The sequence below is a fragment of the Nannobrachium achirus genome (genome assembly GCF_963921795.1).
Source record: "Nannobrachium achirus genome assembly, chromosome: 15".
Lineage (NCBI taxonomy): Eukaryota > Metazoa > Chordata > Actinopteri > Myctophiformes > Myctophidae > Nannobrachium > Nannobrachium achirus.
In genome coordinates, this window is record NC_137822.1 from 2,879,145 (window position 1) to 2,895,158 (window position 16,014).

Below are 16,014 nucleotides of genomic sequence, written 5' to 3' on the forward strand. Positions count from 1 at the left end.
GCTTTAGACCGGATGTACGCACCGAGCACCGAGTAGACACCCGAGGCTTTCTTTCCACAGATTTGTAAAGTGAGAAATTGTAGGATTGGTCAGTACGACTTCCTGGGAGATTATTTTAACTTTTTTCCCCCAAGACCTGACAGAGAGATTATACATTAATTTTGTTCCGTCGGGACCCGTCCCAAACTAGTGAAAATAGCAGCTCTAGTCTACAGCTTCGCGCCACGTTTCGAGCTTGTAGACCTGCTATTTTCACTACTTCTTAATTATAATTATTTATGGAATTTCTTAGATTTGTTTGTTGGTTTTTGTGTGTATAAAAGTATTTAAAAAATTATTACAAATATTTGAAGTATATGTTTTAAAAGAATATAGGAAAAGAAAATGGGATTTTTACTTGAGTCGTCAGTCGTGACCAGGTCGTGACTCGTGACCCATAAAAATGTATATGTGACCGTGACACACAAATCATTATATTATATTGTTATGCATTAATCTATATATAATTGTGTAATTACGTGTTTTTTAATTATTCATTCATTCATTCATTAAACATTTGAAGCTTTATTATGGTTTTATTTTGAAGGCCACTAGTGGAAGTGTCTGAGTGTGTGTAGAGAGGTTGACTTCATAATGTTGACACTTTTACCAAATAACTGCCGTACAGCCAGCTCGATGGACACAGCACAGATTTATCACTTGTTGTAAAGGTATTTCATATTATTGAGTGTAATAAATAATCCTAACTCTGTACAGTCAGTGTGTTGGAGTTTAACCTCTCAGTGAATGTTGAATCACAGACAGATTTAATAGGCTTTAGGAGGGGGACATATCTGGTAAACCTGTGTGTGTGTGTGTGTTTTAAGGAAGAACTTTTATTTAGATAGAAACCTAATATGTCATAGATAGATATACTCGCTGTCTAATTTTAATTTAAGTTTATAAACGCCCTGTGCTGTTTAATTTGTGACATTATTTGTCATTATTATTAATATTAATCTGTCAAATCCTGGTTAAACCACAACTTCAGCCTATTTATATAAAGTCGTACGACGGTGTTGCGTGGCGAAAATAGTAAGCTCACAACAGCACGCCAGTACCATTGTTAGACAAATCAATTAACACTTTTATAAGGGCTGTTTGTTGACTTGTCTCAATGTTTATTGTGTTTGTTGTTCAGTTTGGTGGCTTCAGCCTTTCACCTACAGCAGACCTCATGGCTTCCTCCTGTGCAGATGACTCACCTGAGAAGTAAGAGCACCTTCTGCCTGTAACACAGGGGTCTTCAACGTTTTCAGGCCAAGGACCCCTTAAGCTGAGAGAGAGCAGGGACCCCCCAGATTCCATATCGTTTGACAGCACAATCATCAGTGTATTTTGGATTCATGTCAATTTGTGTTATCAGATATGTATTATGTAACCATTTGAACTGCCAATACTTAATAAACCTGACATTTTCCCCTCACCAAACCTCTTTGCCGAAAATAGCCGGTCTACAAGCTCACAACGCCTCGCAGCGCGAGGCGTTGTGAGCTTGTAGATCTGCTATTTTTGGCTAAAGTTCTCAGAATATGGATGTTAGGGTTCAAGTGGTTAATATAAGAAAGGAGAAAAAAGGTCACCCAAAGATTTGAAGGACCCCCTGTAGTAACATTGAGGACCCCCTAGGGGTCCAGGACCCCCTGTTGAAGACCCCTGCCTGTAACAGACAGCATGTGTCATTATTATTAACATGTTAGTATGTTCTTAACATGCCATTCAATGTGTTATGCTGCTATAGTATGTTCACACTGGCAGACACAAAACTACACAGCACACGTGTAGCTGGTGTAGCTTTAGTATCAGCTACAAACGTCAGATATCTGTAAGCTGCTTACATTGAAAATGAATGGTAAGGTGGTAGCAGTGGTTCTCAGCGTGGGGGCCAGGGGCTCTTATAGGGGTCTGTGACTCTATAAATAAAGCCCCTTTTCCACTGACATGGCCCAACACCACACCACTCTACACCGCCCACTTGTGCCAGGTTTTCCACTACAAGGACCTGGGTAGAGTGGTGTGAACGTGGTACTAAAAAGTATCCAATCCAGTGTAGGTCTGAGCTAGGCCAACAACTTCATAATGACTGATCACTCACTTACTTTTCATTTAGACCGCCAGAATATAGTTCATTTACCTGAATATAGTTGTAATACATGATAATAGATTCTATTGTGTTATAACCACTATTATAATCTATAGTTATCATAGTAATACATTAATCGTTATATATATATATATATATATATATACTAATTTATATTATAATCCATTATAGTGTATTATAATTAGGATAGTTGTAATACAAATTTATATTGTATTATTATAATCTGTTTCTTACCGATAGGGGTACTTTTGTGTAATGGAAAATGTAGATATTTTTATGTGGTGCGGTGTAGTGTGGTGCTAAAGCTGCAGTCGAAAAGGTGCTCGAGTGTGCAAATGTAACCAAATTGATCTGTGGCGTGAGGGTGCAATTTGGTTCCATTTGTATACTCTCAGAGTTGCATGAACACTGAGAATTCTGTCGACGTATATTGGACCCCTAATGGGGCCCCAGACCAGATGTTTAGAAACGGCGCCGTTATGACATTCCATGTCACAACATGACATTCCATGTGACGTGCCATTCAAAATGTCATGTGACATGCTGTGTGCCGTACAACATGCCATGCAACATGCCGAGGATTGGGATTTCGGTACCGGATCCAACGCTGAGGAATAAGATTCACATTTGGAACCGTTTCCGGAACCAGTTCGATCACAACGTCAGTGCTGGTATGTGGATTTCACGTCTACAAATGGAACCAATTCTTTGCACTCTCAAGAGTTACAGACCCGTAAGGGTCCATTTGGTTCCACGTGTACACTGTACACCCTCAGAGTTTCATAACTGTAGTCGTGTTAAGCCTCGATCAGAGTCTGCGGTGAAGAGCTATCCACCGCAAATTTTAGGTGGAAAGCTTTCCACCTCAAGTCAGAAAATAAGTGAAGGCCATCATAGTCAGTCACGGTGAAGTCCTATTCACCGTGACTGACTGGTCCAGGTCGACCAATCAGTGAACGGGGTGAAGAGCTATCTGTCTGAAAGTAAAAACAGAGAGATGTGTCGGGACTCGCGGTGGAAAGCTCTTCACCGCGAGGAATGACGTAACGTTGTAGTTTCATGACTCAAAAAGACTACACCGCGGAGCCGACTCTGATCGAGGCTTAAGGGTCCATTTGGAACACCTTCAAGTACCCCAGAGGGTCCCTGGACCTCACTTTGAGAACCACTACAATAATATCTAAGTAATCAGTTTACAGTTTACAGTTTAGGCATTTAGCAGACGCTTTTAATCCAAAGCGACTTACAATAAGCAGATAACATCACAATAATAAACAAGATAATATGTCAGTACATCATCAACAATATAACAAATGCAAATGGATATCTATCTAGAAAAAACACAATATAATAATGTAATACTGTATGCATGATTGAATCTGTGTTTATCAAGGCCAAAATGACATAGATTTCACATAGATAAAATATATAGGAATCGTTCAAGGGAATCGTTCAAGTCCTGAAGGATCCCTAACCCAACCCTAAACTTGCCATGTGACATGGGGTGTTTACAGGCACTGCTGGGTGTGTTTTGCCACGGAGAGAGAAGACCACTGTGCAGAATGGGTCAGTCCCTGCAGGTGTAAAGGCTGTACCAAATGGATCCACCAGAACTGTCTCCAGCGCTGGCTGGATGAGAAGCAGAAGGGAGGTGGAGGAGCTATCTGCTGCCCACAGTGTGGCACGGAGTACCGCATCGTCTTTCCCAAGATGGGTGAGTGAACCATGTACCTTGAAAAAGAGATATTTAAGCCCAACTAATCTCTCAAGACAGATTCTGCTAACAGCAGCAGACCCGAATGGGGCCCCAGATTGAATCTCAACAGGTTATTTACTCTGGTAAGAAAAAATAAGAAAAATAGACTGCACTCTACTTGTGCGCCAGCAGAGCGCAACCCTATTATTTATATCAGGTCGCACTTGTTGAAGAATGCTGTACCCTCATTGGCTGTTGATAGTGACTTCACCAAGAATGCTGGTCCTTGATTGGCTACGGGCATAAACACAAACAGATACGCAAACAGATACGGCACATACAAAAAATCACAGAACACAGTACTTGCGCACTCTACTATTAACAGCAGTAATTTCATTTTCAAATTGATCTTCTTTTCATGTTCTGCCATTACACACAAATAGGGGCGTAGGATATGTTGAGTCAAATCATGTTATTGTGATTTGAACATGTACCATATTCTTTGGTTTCGTGCACCAAAAGTAGCTGATCTACAAGCTGTGAGCTTGTAGGTCGGCTATTTTCGTTTTTTCGCGACATCCATGCTCAAGTATGAAACTCAGACTTTAGGAGGAGCATTCAGAGGTAGATTTTGACAACTTGCTTTGGTAAGAAGGAAAAAACAACACATGGATAGCATAAGTATAGTACTTTTTTACACCACTGGCATCGGTATTTAATAACTGTTCTGTGTTATTGTGTTCTGTATGTATCGGACGGTATTTAATAACTGTTCTGTGTTATTGTGTTGTTCAGGACCGTTGGTGTATTTCCTTCAGCAGGCAGACAGGGCCCTGTCGCGGGTCAGTCCGTTTGCCGCTGTAGGGGTGGTGGTTGGAACCATTTACTGGTCAGCGGTCACATACGGCGCTGTGACGGTTATGCAGGTGAGGAGAAAGCAAGACCCATCTTTGACTGCTTGTTTGTTAAAAACGTGTACATCTTTCGTGGTAAAAATGTGCCATGAAGTTGCGGAATCTTTACAATTTTTCCACCTGCAACTGCTAGTTTAAAGTTTTGTTATCATAATTTGCATTCTTCTGTGGTGTAGATTCAGAATAATATGCATGCTAAACTCCGCCCCTTCCCCCACAACGGCCGACAGACAGTAGTACAGTACAGGCGCTCTGTGACGTCATCAATTATATGGTAAATGGTGCATTTATATAGTGCCTTTATCCAAGGTGCTTTACATTGTGCAATACATTCACCCATTCACACACACATTCATACACCGATGGCGGAGGAAACCAAGCAAGGCACAAACCTGCTCACCGGGAGCAACTAGGGGTTCAGAGTCTTGCTCAATGACTCTTCGACACTAACTCTGGGGGAGCCCGGGATCGAACCGGGAACCCTCTGTGTTCTAATGGTGGTTTCTCTACCCCTGAGCCACTGCCGCCCCTAAGCTAATCATATTAGCTTATCAGATAGCATGATTTACCCTTTGTGTGTAATACAGCCTTCAAGGCTAAAAGGATAAAACTAAAAAGGTCCTTGGGACTTTTTTCCATTGTGGTCCCTATGTATTCAATTCATCATAGCATAAAAAAATAACAAAAGAATACATACAATACAAATACAAAACACATGTACAAAGGAGAAAAAAGAAAAGCGGCGGCAGTGATTAACCATGTTTCCATAAACTTATTCGAATTAGGGAAGCGAATTATCAGAAATGCGTATAAAGACAAAGCGAATTTAGCCTGTTTCCATTAAACTGATGAAATGCGATTCTTGGGAGATCCTGCCTGGGTCCGTCTGACCGACCTGCTGTAAACACTTCCCGCGGGCTTTGCACACAGTGCACAGAGCTGGGATGGGGATAGCCGGGGATCCAGTCCCTCATAATGGGAGAGGACCTGTGATGTTCTGCCGCACTTTTTATTTCTGTTTTATCTATCTATATCCATCCAAAACTGTGAAAAGTGGAAAAAAAGTGATGACTCATCACTTTTCACAGTGTTTTCACAGTGTTTGGGGGCCAATATTTTGCCCAAGGAATGTTTTTCATGCAAAACAAATGCTTGTAATGGATTCAGAATGATGAAGAACCCCTAGTTTGACCCCTCACATGCTACTTAAAGCAGATTTATTTTCTTTTTTAAATATTTCTAGTGGAGTCAATGGGACAGTGAATATACAAATGGCCGTAACTTTTTTTTCGCAATGTTTCCGGCAGAGCAGGCCTCTCATTCTGTGGACCTTAATGACCAAACTAATAGATAAAACAGAAATAAAAAGTGCGGCAGAAAATCACAGGTTCAACCCTATTCCTTGAGCTTTTGGGCATGTGGATCCCCGACTAGGATGTTTTTTTTTCAGACAGAGAGACGTGAGCACTGCTGTGACTCGCTGCACTCATCCCGACCCAGAGCCGGTCGCGACGCACCGCCGCGGAGAAAGTGCGCCTGGCGGGTGCACAGAGCAAAAGACCCCGGCCGGGGCGCGTCCCCGAGCTGAGGCGGCCGGCCCGTCGCCGGGTTGAGTCCTCCGGGCAGACTCCTGCAGCGTTGCAGATGCGAGCTGCTGTGAGCTTGTAGATTGGCCACGTTTGGTACGCGCAACACGGTGTGATGACGAAGGGTCACTCCGTGTGTAACAACCGGTTTGTTTTGTAGGCTAACAATGGACGTTAATTAAGCAGCGGGGGAAAGTGTTATAGGAGGACGATATGGACCCAGAACTTCTTGGTTTTCTTTTTTTTTCATTTGGTTTCTATTGTCGTTGCCAGGTGGTGGGCCATAAGAAAGGTCTGTATGTGATGGAGCGAGCAGACCCTCTATTCCTGCTGATGGGTCTGCCCACCATCCCAGTGCTGCTGGTGCTGGGCAGGATGATCCGATGGGAGGACCTGGTCCTGAGGCTGTGGCACAAACACTGTTCAAAAAGACAGCCACTGGCGCCAGGTTGGTTCGGTGGGGGGGACAAACACTCGGGGTCCGCTCACTATCCCGACGGGCCGCTGTTCCGACTAGCATCGGCAGGTTAGTTACTGAGGTACGGTTACTGAGGTTAAGTTTAGGGTTAGGGGTAGAGTTAGGGTTAGTTTTAGTGTCGGAATACCGGCCCGTCCGCACACTGATGCGGACCCCAAACACTCTGGCTGTGTTTTGCACGTCTTTAACCCATTTTGGACGGGAACCCTATTTTGTAACTATAGCCTACCTTCCGAGATGGGAACCCACTTTATCGTCGTTGTCGGGTGGAAACCTTGTATGTCCAAAACCTTCCTTTTTTTATAATATAGCTGATCTACTTGTGCTTGTAGATCTGCTATTTTCACTACTTTTGTGCAACACTTTTGTATGATAAAGCAGGGCTTTGATTTACGAAAATAACGTACAAATGTGAAACTTGGTGATACAAGGTTTCTGCCTGACAGTGACGATATAGCAACATAATGTTTTTGTAATTTTTTCAGAAAACCTTAGAAGGTGTTTTTAGAGTCGTTGTACATGAATTAATTACCTCTTAATTACCACTTATGACTTAAAGTTATGACCTGGAAGCTTGGCCAATACTGTTTGGCCACTCAAAATAGCAAAACAGCATTTGCCACACCTCCAGGGCCCTCAATCTCAAAAGTGTTTGCGGCCCACCCATCTGACCACTTAACACAGCAGTTTATCGGCTGCCAGATGGGTGGGTTTTGTGCATTTTCAGAGCCTGATCAATCTATCTCGCTTGAATACTACTTGGATCCTTGAGGCTCACTAAACGTAATTCATTTCACTTTTATTCCTGACACAGGACGCCACTTACCCCGCCAGCCTGCGGAGGGCGCCAATGCAGGAGATCACCTGTCTGTGTCCCGCACTCTGTGTGGCGCTCTCATCTTTCCCTCCATCGCTAGCCTGGTGGGACGGCTGCTGTTTCGACGAGTGACCTCCAACCTACAGCGCACTATCCTAGTGGGTGGACCGTACTGTATGCTATTATTCCTACCGTAGGAGACAGTGGGGGAAGGAGCGCTTCTTTTCCGTTCACCAGCGTCGACTACTCGCCAGCGTCAGGGTTACTGAGGTTAGGGTTAGGTTTAGGTTAGGTTTAGGCATAGTTATACTGAGGTTAGGTTTAGGCATAGTTTTACTGAGGTTTGGGTTAGGTTTAGGCATAGTTTTACTGAGGTTAGGGTTTGGGTTAGGTTTAGGCATAGAGGTTAACATTCACACCCGCGCGGTCCAAGTGACCACAGCCGAGCGATCCAGACCTCCGCTCCAGCCAATCACAAGCCGCGTCTTCTAATTAATGCGACACCGTCTCCTACGGTAGGAATAATCGCATACTCTATGTTAGTATGTTAGAGTAACCACTATATCCTACAGCGCACTCTCCTGGTGGGTGGACTGTACTATGTGTTAGTACTAAGGCTGTCAACATGAATGACTAAATCCACAGTACCACAATACACCCTAGTGGGTGGTATTGTAGTGGTTCTCAAATTGGGGTCTGGTGACTCCCAGAGGTCCTTGCATGCATTAATTATATGTTAAAATACATTAATTTGACATGAAGCTGGGCCTGCTGGGCAGGGCCGTGCAGAGAGCACTGAGTGGGCAGGTGCTCAAACCTTACAAAAGGGCACTTCTGAGTGTGCATAGCACGATTAGCGCGCACACCGATTTTTGGGGTGGTCTTTTTGTGGGGTCCCTCATGTCATAAAACTTTACAATAGAATTGGTGTAAGCTATATCTACTATATTTTATATTTGTGATGAATATTGTATTTTGGTGTTATTTCTTATGCTATGTTGATGAATTGAATATTGGACCTCAGTGGAAACAAGTCCACTGGACTTTTTTATGTAATCCTCTTAGACTAAGTGTACGACTGTTCTCTTTAATAAAATATTCAATCAATAGATCAAGCCAACTACATTTTAAGTAAGACTACAAGGATACTAAAAATAGATAACCCGTGTGTAATATTAATTATGCTTCACCGTTGCCTTACGCTGGCTGGCCCTGTGATCCATTCAGCTGTAATTGAGCGCTCTCTCTCCTTCTCTTCCCTGCTTTGTCTCCTCTCTCTCCTCCAGGGTGGCATCGCCTTTGTGGTGATGAAGGGAGTTCTGAAGGTGTATTTCTGCTTTGTCTCCTCTCTCTCCTCCAGGGTGGCATCGTCTTTGTGGTGATGAAGGGAGTTCTGAAGGTGTATTTCTGCTTTGTCTCCTCTCTCTCCTCCAGGGTGGCATCGCCTTTGTGGTGATGAAGGGAGTTCTGAAGGTGTATTTCAAACAGAAGCAGTACTTCATTCAGGCTAACCGCGTCATCCTGGATTACCCCGAGAAAGACGGCCACAGGCAGAGCGAGGGCCAAGAAGATGACACAGAGGACAGTGGAAATGAATAATGCATTGTTATTATTTTTTATCTGATTCGTGAATTAAAATATATATATATATTTTAAAACCTTTTCGGAAATGGCAAAGAAATATTACTATTTTTGAAATAAAGTGTGGGGGCATGGATATATCAAACTGAAGTGGGCAAATTGTGGAATTGAATTGAATCTAGCTGAATAATAGCGTTTTGAAAATACTAGAGAATTTGATAGTTAGAGTTAGATTCAAGATAAAAAGATTCAAGAAATATACAGAAGGTGTGTGTATATCCAACACACACACACACACACACACACACACACACACACACACACACACACACACACACACACACACACACACACACACACAGTAAGAGTCAGCATTATAACAGTTAAAATAAACAAAGTTCTTGTTATTTTTGTTATATAATGGTTTTGAAATTTCAAAATTTTAACTTTTGAACTGCATTACTTATTATAATGACACAAATCCTGAACATTTCAGTATTTCATTGCAGTGACAAATGGGGCATGCTCAGTTATTTGTATTTGCACCATTCATGTAAATATGCTCCTAATAAGTCTGTTTTTGTTTGTAAAACATGCCTCTAAAACATTTATCAAGAGGTTCATTTCATCACACATCATCCATCTTCTGTTTATTACAGTACCGGTATGTATAGATTTGATTCGATTTCATGTCAATGAATGAACGATTGAATGGAATAAAGCTGTCAAACTGCTGTAATGTGCAAACTCCTGTTATTCTTAATGAGAGCAGTTGATGATGTGAAACTGAAATTAAAGCCATCACATTTAAAGGAGTAGTTCACCCCCAAAATGACCTTTTTTCTATTGATTAGTCATGCCATAGAGACTAGAGTTCAATAATATTTTTGGGTTTTTGTCACATTCCTAAGACAAAAAATTGATTCGAGTAAATTTACCCCCATTGATTCCAGATGGGGACCCGTTTTGAAACGGGTCCCCATCCGGAACGAATGGGGGTACATTTATTGTTATCACATTTTTGTCTTAGGAATGCGACAAAAAACTAAAAATATTATTTAACTCTAATCTCCATGGCATGACTAATCAATAGAAAAAAAGTCATTTTGGGGTTGAACTACTCCTTTAATTTCTATTGTAAGTATTTAGGAATTCTTTAAAAGCGAAAAAGTTTTAAAGGGATATTCCACTTTCAAATACAATTAACATTCAAAATATATAAAATAAATGAAAAAAAGTAATGGAAAGATCACGGCCCCTTCACGAATTAGGAGGACATTCGAATACGTGAGGAGGACATGATTTTTCCATGACATCACTCCCCTTTAAATGACATTTACATTGCAGATATATCTTGGTCACTTATTCACATGGTTTTTGTCACTTGTCAGTTGTTTAAACAGAAGCAAGATTCATAGTTTATGTGGTATCCTAGTTTCTTTGAGGCACTCCATTGTACTCTCTGCACTCTAATGTCATGACTTTATTTTTTCCGATCTCACACTTTTTTCCCCCACAATTTTTTAGTCAGTCTGGATAAGAGCGTCTGCTAAATGCCACATTGTACATGAAACAACAGAGCTTCTAAATACGGTACATTTAAGAAGCCCCAGTTGACTGAGCTGAGTTCCGTTAAACAGTGTGTTCAACAGCAATATCCCCCCAAAAAGACGTGAACTCCCTAAACAGCGTGTTAACAGCAACAGGAGAGACACCGCAGCGTTCGGTTAACCAGCGCGTGAAACAATAATCTGAACTGTCTGTGAAAGCCACAGCCAATCAGCGACACGCCACAGACTCATGTGAGTGAGTGTTACACCAAATGTGTTACTTACAACTTTTTGTGACCTGCCTTCATGAACTATGGGAGGGGGGCACTGAAGTCGATAGGTAACGGAATTTGTGTATTAGCGTGACTGACGGTGGACGTTTTCATACTAAATGCTCCCTGACGGTCGCAATTATACTTCCCTGCATACTCCTGTGTTGACTGGGTGATGGACCACTTCAGTGACATGCTCCAAGCAGACTGTTATTGTGGTGACTTGGGGCCTCAGAAAGGAAAAGGCCATAAATGCTGTAGTTGGAACATAGAAACAAAATAGACGTAGGTGTATTAGTATAAAGGTATATAGGTGTAGTAGTACCCATTCTCAGAGTACGTGGATGCAGTCTATGACACCAGTACTACAGTATGACGTCAGTCATTTCCATATTTGAGAATATTATGTCAGCCTTATGTCATATAATATCAGCCATATTATGCCAGCCTCAGATAAACTGCCACACAGGTGCACGTACGTGTGCTTAACACTTGAATGATGGACTACACCCAGGCGGAGGACCTGAAATGTATAAATCGATAAAGGGTGAGCTGTAAGGAATAGCGTTTGTGTGTCCATCTGTGTTTATGTCCAATCTGTGGCTAATCACAGTTCCTGTGTTCATTCATCGTAGTGACCTGTGTGAGTGTCTCATTCATAAAGGAGGTTTTGGACAAAAGACTTCATGTAAAGGTGAGCACTTTCACATCTGAGAAAATTGCTCAATTTAAAAAGTCATCGCAAGTGAACATTGAAACCCAATACAGCATATCACTGATAGCCTATTAGGAAGAATGGCTGTGTATAGGAACAGTTTCCTGGCTCTACTATTCGTTCTTTGTCATTTATCGTTGCTTATTGTTGTAGATATTCAAAAAACCAACCCTGTTTGTGAGACTGGCATCTTTGTGGAGAATAATCTACAAAGAGAGCCTGCAATTGCCGCCGAAACAATGCAGCCGACAACTGAATGGATAGCAAGCGAGGATGAGGAACTGACGCCCGATGATGCTCCAAGCGACAACATGGACACTTCTGAACCTAAAGTTGCTCACATGCCATCCGCACCGCCGAGTAAAGATGAATTCCAGGAAGAATTAGTTATCAGACCGCTTCATACGGGGGACATTCATGCCAGCTTCCAGTTCCGCACACTATGGGACACAGACACTCGAGGGAGCAAAGTCTCCCACTACCGTCTGTTCCCCAAGTCACTGGGCCAGGTGATCTCCAAGTTCTCAGTTAGAGAGCTCCACATCTCCTTCACCCATGGCTACTGGAGGACCATGCAGTGGGGGCATCCCTTCCTGCCCTCTCCCCCTGGGGCCGAACTCTGGGTCTGGTTCCAGGACACGGTCACTGATGTGGACGGTGCATGGAGGGAGCTGACCGATGCTCTCTCAGGGATCTTCTGTGCCTCCCTCAGCTTAATTGACTCGACGATCACCATTCAGCCTAGTGCCTCCTTCAAACCACTGGGTGTGGTCAATGTCACAGACCACAGCTTCCTTCGCTACGCCACCCTGCCACTTGAGACTGTCTGCTCTGAAAATCTGACCCCTTGGAAGAAACTCTTGCCATGTGGCTCCAGCGCTGGTCTGGCTGTCCTGATGAAGGCCGAGAAGCTCTTCCGCAGTAGCTTCTACTCCCAGGCCGTGCACATCAGACCTGTGTGTCAGGACTGGCCGTGCAAAACGGCATCCTGGGAGCTCCGACAGACACTGGACGTGGTGTTTGATCTGCACGCCTCAGGACGGGGCGAGCGAGAATGGTCTCTGGTCAAGATGTTCTCTCGCAAGCTGACAGACGCCTGCCCGCTGGCCTCCTCCAGTAAGGTCTACGTCGACGTCACTGACCGCCAGCGGTTTGAGTTGACCCCGGCCCCTGCCCTGCTGAGGCAGGCTGTAGTGCTGGGCGACCGGAGGACCTACTCTGTCTATGACCTGACCCAGGCGTCCACCTTTGGTTCTCTGCGCTCACTCGACCTGCTGCTGCGTTGGAGGTCCACCGACGGTGACATGCCGCGCCCCTTCCTCCATGGCGAACGTTACGTGGGCGGCTATGGGCTGCAGACTGGAGCAATCCACACTCTGATGTACAACCACCACCCTGACAGGGCCTTCCCGGTGCTACTGCTAGACACGGTGCCCTGGTACCTCCGCCTCTACATCCATACGCTGTCCGTCACCAGCGAGGGGAAGGGAACCAAGCCTAGCTACATCCATTACCAGCCGTCCAAGGACCGTCTGAGACCACACCTCCTGGAAACGCTGGTTGAGCTGCCTCCCAACTCTGTCACCGAGGTCACTCTGGAGTTTGAAAGGTCTCTGCTGAAGCGGACTGAATACAACCAAGAATTCTGCGTCGGGTCCTCTGTCATCAGCGCTCTCGTGCCCAACACCGCTGCCATGGATACAAACATCACCCGGGACCGCCCGCTCTTCAGCAGCTTTTTCCCCCTTAAAGAAGAAGAGTCCAGCTACTTCATACGAGTCTACACAGAGCCTCTATTGGTCAGCCTTCCCTATCCAGACCAGACCATGCCCTTCAATGTCATCTGCTTCACGTGCATTGTGCTCGCCTTGGGTTACCTCTCACTTTATGATTTGCTCACTCGCTCGTTCCAGGTAGGGGAGCCCAGTCCTGGTCTAGCCAAACAAATATACCGCATGGTGGTCAATTTCATCCACAGGATGAGGGCCGTACCACCAACCTGAAACAGTCTGACTGCCGCCTTTTCCTGGAGGAGGTTGGCCATAATGCATTTTAATGTGACATTCAGGGATGTACTCCTTCAAGCACTGGGATGTTTTTTAGGAGACAACTTTTAAATGTGGAACCTTCTGTTTTTGAAGCCGCTTCCAAGGAGTGGCTTTGCCTGTCCCGTACATGTTTTTTTGAGGATTCCCATAGATTCCCAAGGAGTGGCCTTGTCTGTCCCGTACATGTCCCGTGCATGCAGAATTGAGGATTGGTCAAGCTTCACATGACAATTTGGCCCTCCAGACAAAATCATTCATTCATTCATTAAAATATAGAACTAAAGCACATAGAAAATATAGTTCTAGAGCAGAATGTATAGATCTAGAACACAGATTTCATAGCTCTAGAACACATAGAATAACACATAGAAGTCACCGCTTCACTTCGAACCAAGGTTTGATTTTTAAAAGAAGACACATATTTTGAACTGGATTGAAATGGATTCAGAAATGTTTTCCCCCTCCCCTTCCCTGCCTGTTAGAGGGGAAGACATGGATGTTATCTGCTGATAATGGGCTCCTCTGTTGTCTTTCAGGGGGATGGATCCAATGGTTTGTTCTGTGTTTTACAATGGGGAGAGTATAAGAACAATACGGCCCCCCATGTTGATTGAATGTTTTTGTGTGTGTTTTTGTCAGCAATATTATATGCTGTTGGCTTTTGAAGCCATAACCAGCCACGATTACCGTGATACCCGAAAGTTTATTAATTGAAATCTGATTAAAAAATGAATTTAAAGCTGGCTCTGATGTTGACAGCTTAAAGTCACTGTAACTTTGCCCTGTATTTATAGCAATACACTACACTACACTATGTACACACACATGTGACCTCGTCCTGAAGGGCGAGATCGCGCCATGTCTTGGCCATCTGGCCAGTGATGTATATCGGACCAGTTACCCATATATGGAGACCCCTGGTACCCATATATGGAGATCCATGTAGGCTACTGTATGGAGATATGCTGTGAGAGCCCAAACTCAGTTATTCGTTATGTGAAAGTCCTATGATGTCTATGACATCTGACATCATACCCTTTTATGCCCATAGATGGAGATCCCTGTCTGTAGAATACTGTTTCTGTTAGTGTAGTATGTGGCCTCCATATGTTAGATATGGGCTTAATATTGATGAAATCAGGGAACTCCGTATATGGGAATAAAATGGATTCTGTTAGTGTGACATCACAGTGAAGCCAGAGCGTGATGTCAGAGCGGCAATCCCATTCTGTTAGAGTGGTTCCCCTGACATCACAGTGACGTCAGAGCGTGATGTCAGAGCGACAAACCCTTAGAACCGCAGTGTCAGGCGTTATAGACAGAGATACACAAGATATACAAGCTGTGACCGTTCACATACTAATCTGCGACCTACGGTCGCAACTACACAACACTACACAGGGCCGTGCTTGGCATAAGCAACATATAGGGCCACAAACACTAAGGGCGCCACATCACAGGGAGAATATTTTTGTTTTAAATATATATATATTAAATATATATATAGGCTATTATGGCATGTATCCCCTATCCAAAAACTAGCCCCCTCCATCCCCACCTTTAAAACCGCCCTGAAAACCTACCTATTTACCATCGCCTTTCCCAGCTGACCTTGAACCTACTCTTGTTTTTATTCTTTTATTGTTCTTAGATCTCTTTTGTATCTTTTATCCTAGTTTTTTTTCCTAATAAAGTTGTTGTTTTTACCTGCCACTTACACACACACACACACACACACACACACACACACACACACTTAGTGTTGTAAAGCGACTTTGAGTACTCAGAAAAGCGCTATATAAATTCCAGCTATTATTATTATTATTATTAGCGTTATTATTGTTTTATTATGCAATAAAACAAAGATTTCAGACAAGACACAACAGAATAATTTGATAATATGCCACAAGTTGCAAATTGCATTATGCAATCCACCTGCGGCCCACGGCCACGGTGACAGGCCCCTACATAGTCCTTCCTTATTAAGTTGTGTCTGTGTGCTGATGCTGTGCTGCAGTGGTTATGACTTTGTGTGTGTTGTGACCTCACCTGCCAGACAGTGCCAGTCACATGGCTGCTCCAGTTACTGTCTGTCAGTAATAAATCAATGAGCTGAGAGCCTTTAATACGCCCTTATCAGCAAAAAAAAAAAAAACGAAACAGAAAATAAGCACCCAAAATGTTACGTGCATTGTCAGTGGGGGGCCTGAGTCC

General features: G+C 43.5%; 2 protein-coding genes across 2 annotated transcripts; both read left to right on the plus strand.

Annotated features, from left to right (window-relative positions):
• The first annotated feature begins 642 nt into the window (after window positions 1–642).
• Window positions 643–9,874, plus strand: marchf5l (membrane-associated ring finger (C3HC4) 5, like). The gene is made up of 7 exons (XM_080742672.1): window positions 643–710; window positions 1,181–1,251; window positions 3,658–3,857; window positions 4,635–4,765; window positions 6,613–6,787; window positions 7,632–7,792; window positions 9,069–9,874. The coding sequence occupies exons 2-7, from the start codon at window positions 1,217–1,219 to the stop codon at window positions 9,231–9,233; spliced, it is 867 nt and encodes a 288-aa protein (XP_080598798.1). The 5' UTR covers window positions 643–710; window positions 1,181–1,216; the 3' UTR covers window positions 9,234–9,874.
• Window positions 9,875–11,991: 2,117 nt separating this feature from the next.
• On the plus strand, window positions 11,992–13,755 carry LOC308299139 (GPI transamidase component PIG-T-like; the record flags this gene model as incomplete). The annotated part of the gene is made up of 1 exon (XM_080742858.1): window positions 11,992–13,755. The coding sequence occupies one exon, from the start codon at window positions 11,992–11,994 to the stop codon at window positions 13,753–13,755; it is 1,764 nt and encodes a 587-aa protein (XP_080598984.1).
• Window positions 13,756–16,014: the final 2,259 nt, after the last annotated feature.

Bases quoted from the DNA above. Each gene is read 5' to 3' on its own strand.
- marchf5l (XM_080742672.1), top strand. From the start codon at position 1,217: ATGGCTTCCTCCTGTGCAGATGACTCACCTGAGAA. The intron at 1,252-3,657 runs GTAAGAGCACCT...GGGTGTTTACAG, and splicing joins GCAGATGACTCACCTGAGAA to GCACTGCTGGGTGTGTTTTG. The intron at 6,788-7,631 runs GTTGGTTCGGTG...TTCCTGACACAG, and splicing joins AAGACAGCCACTGGCGCCAG to GACGCCACTTACCCCGCCAG.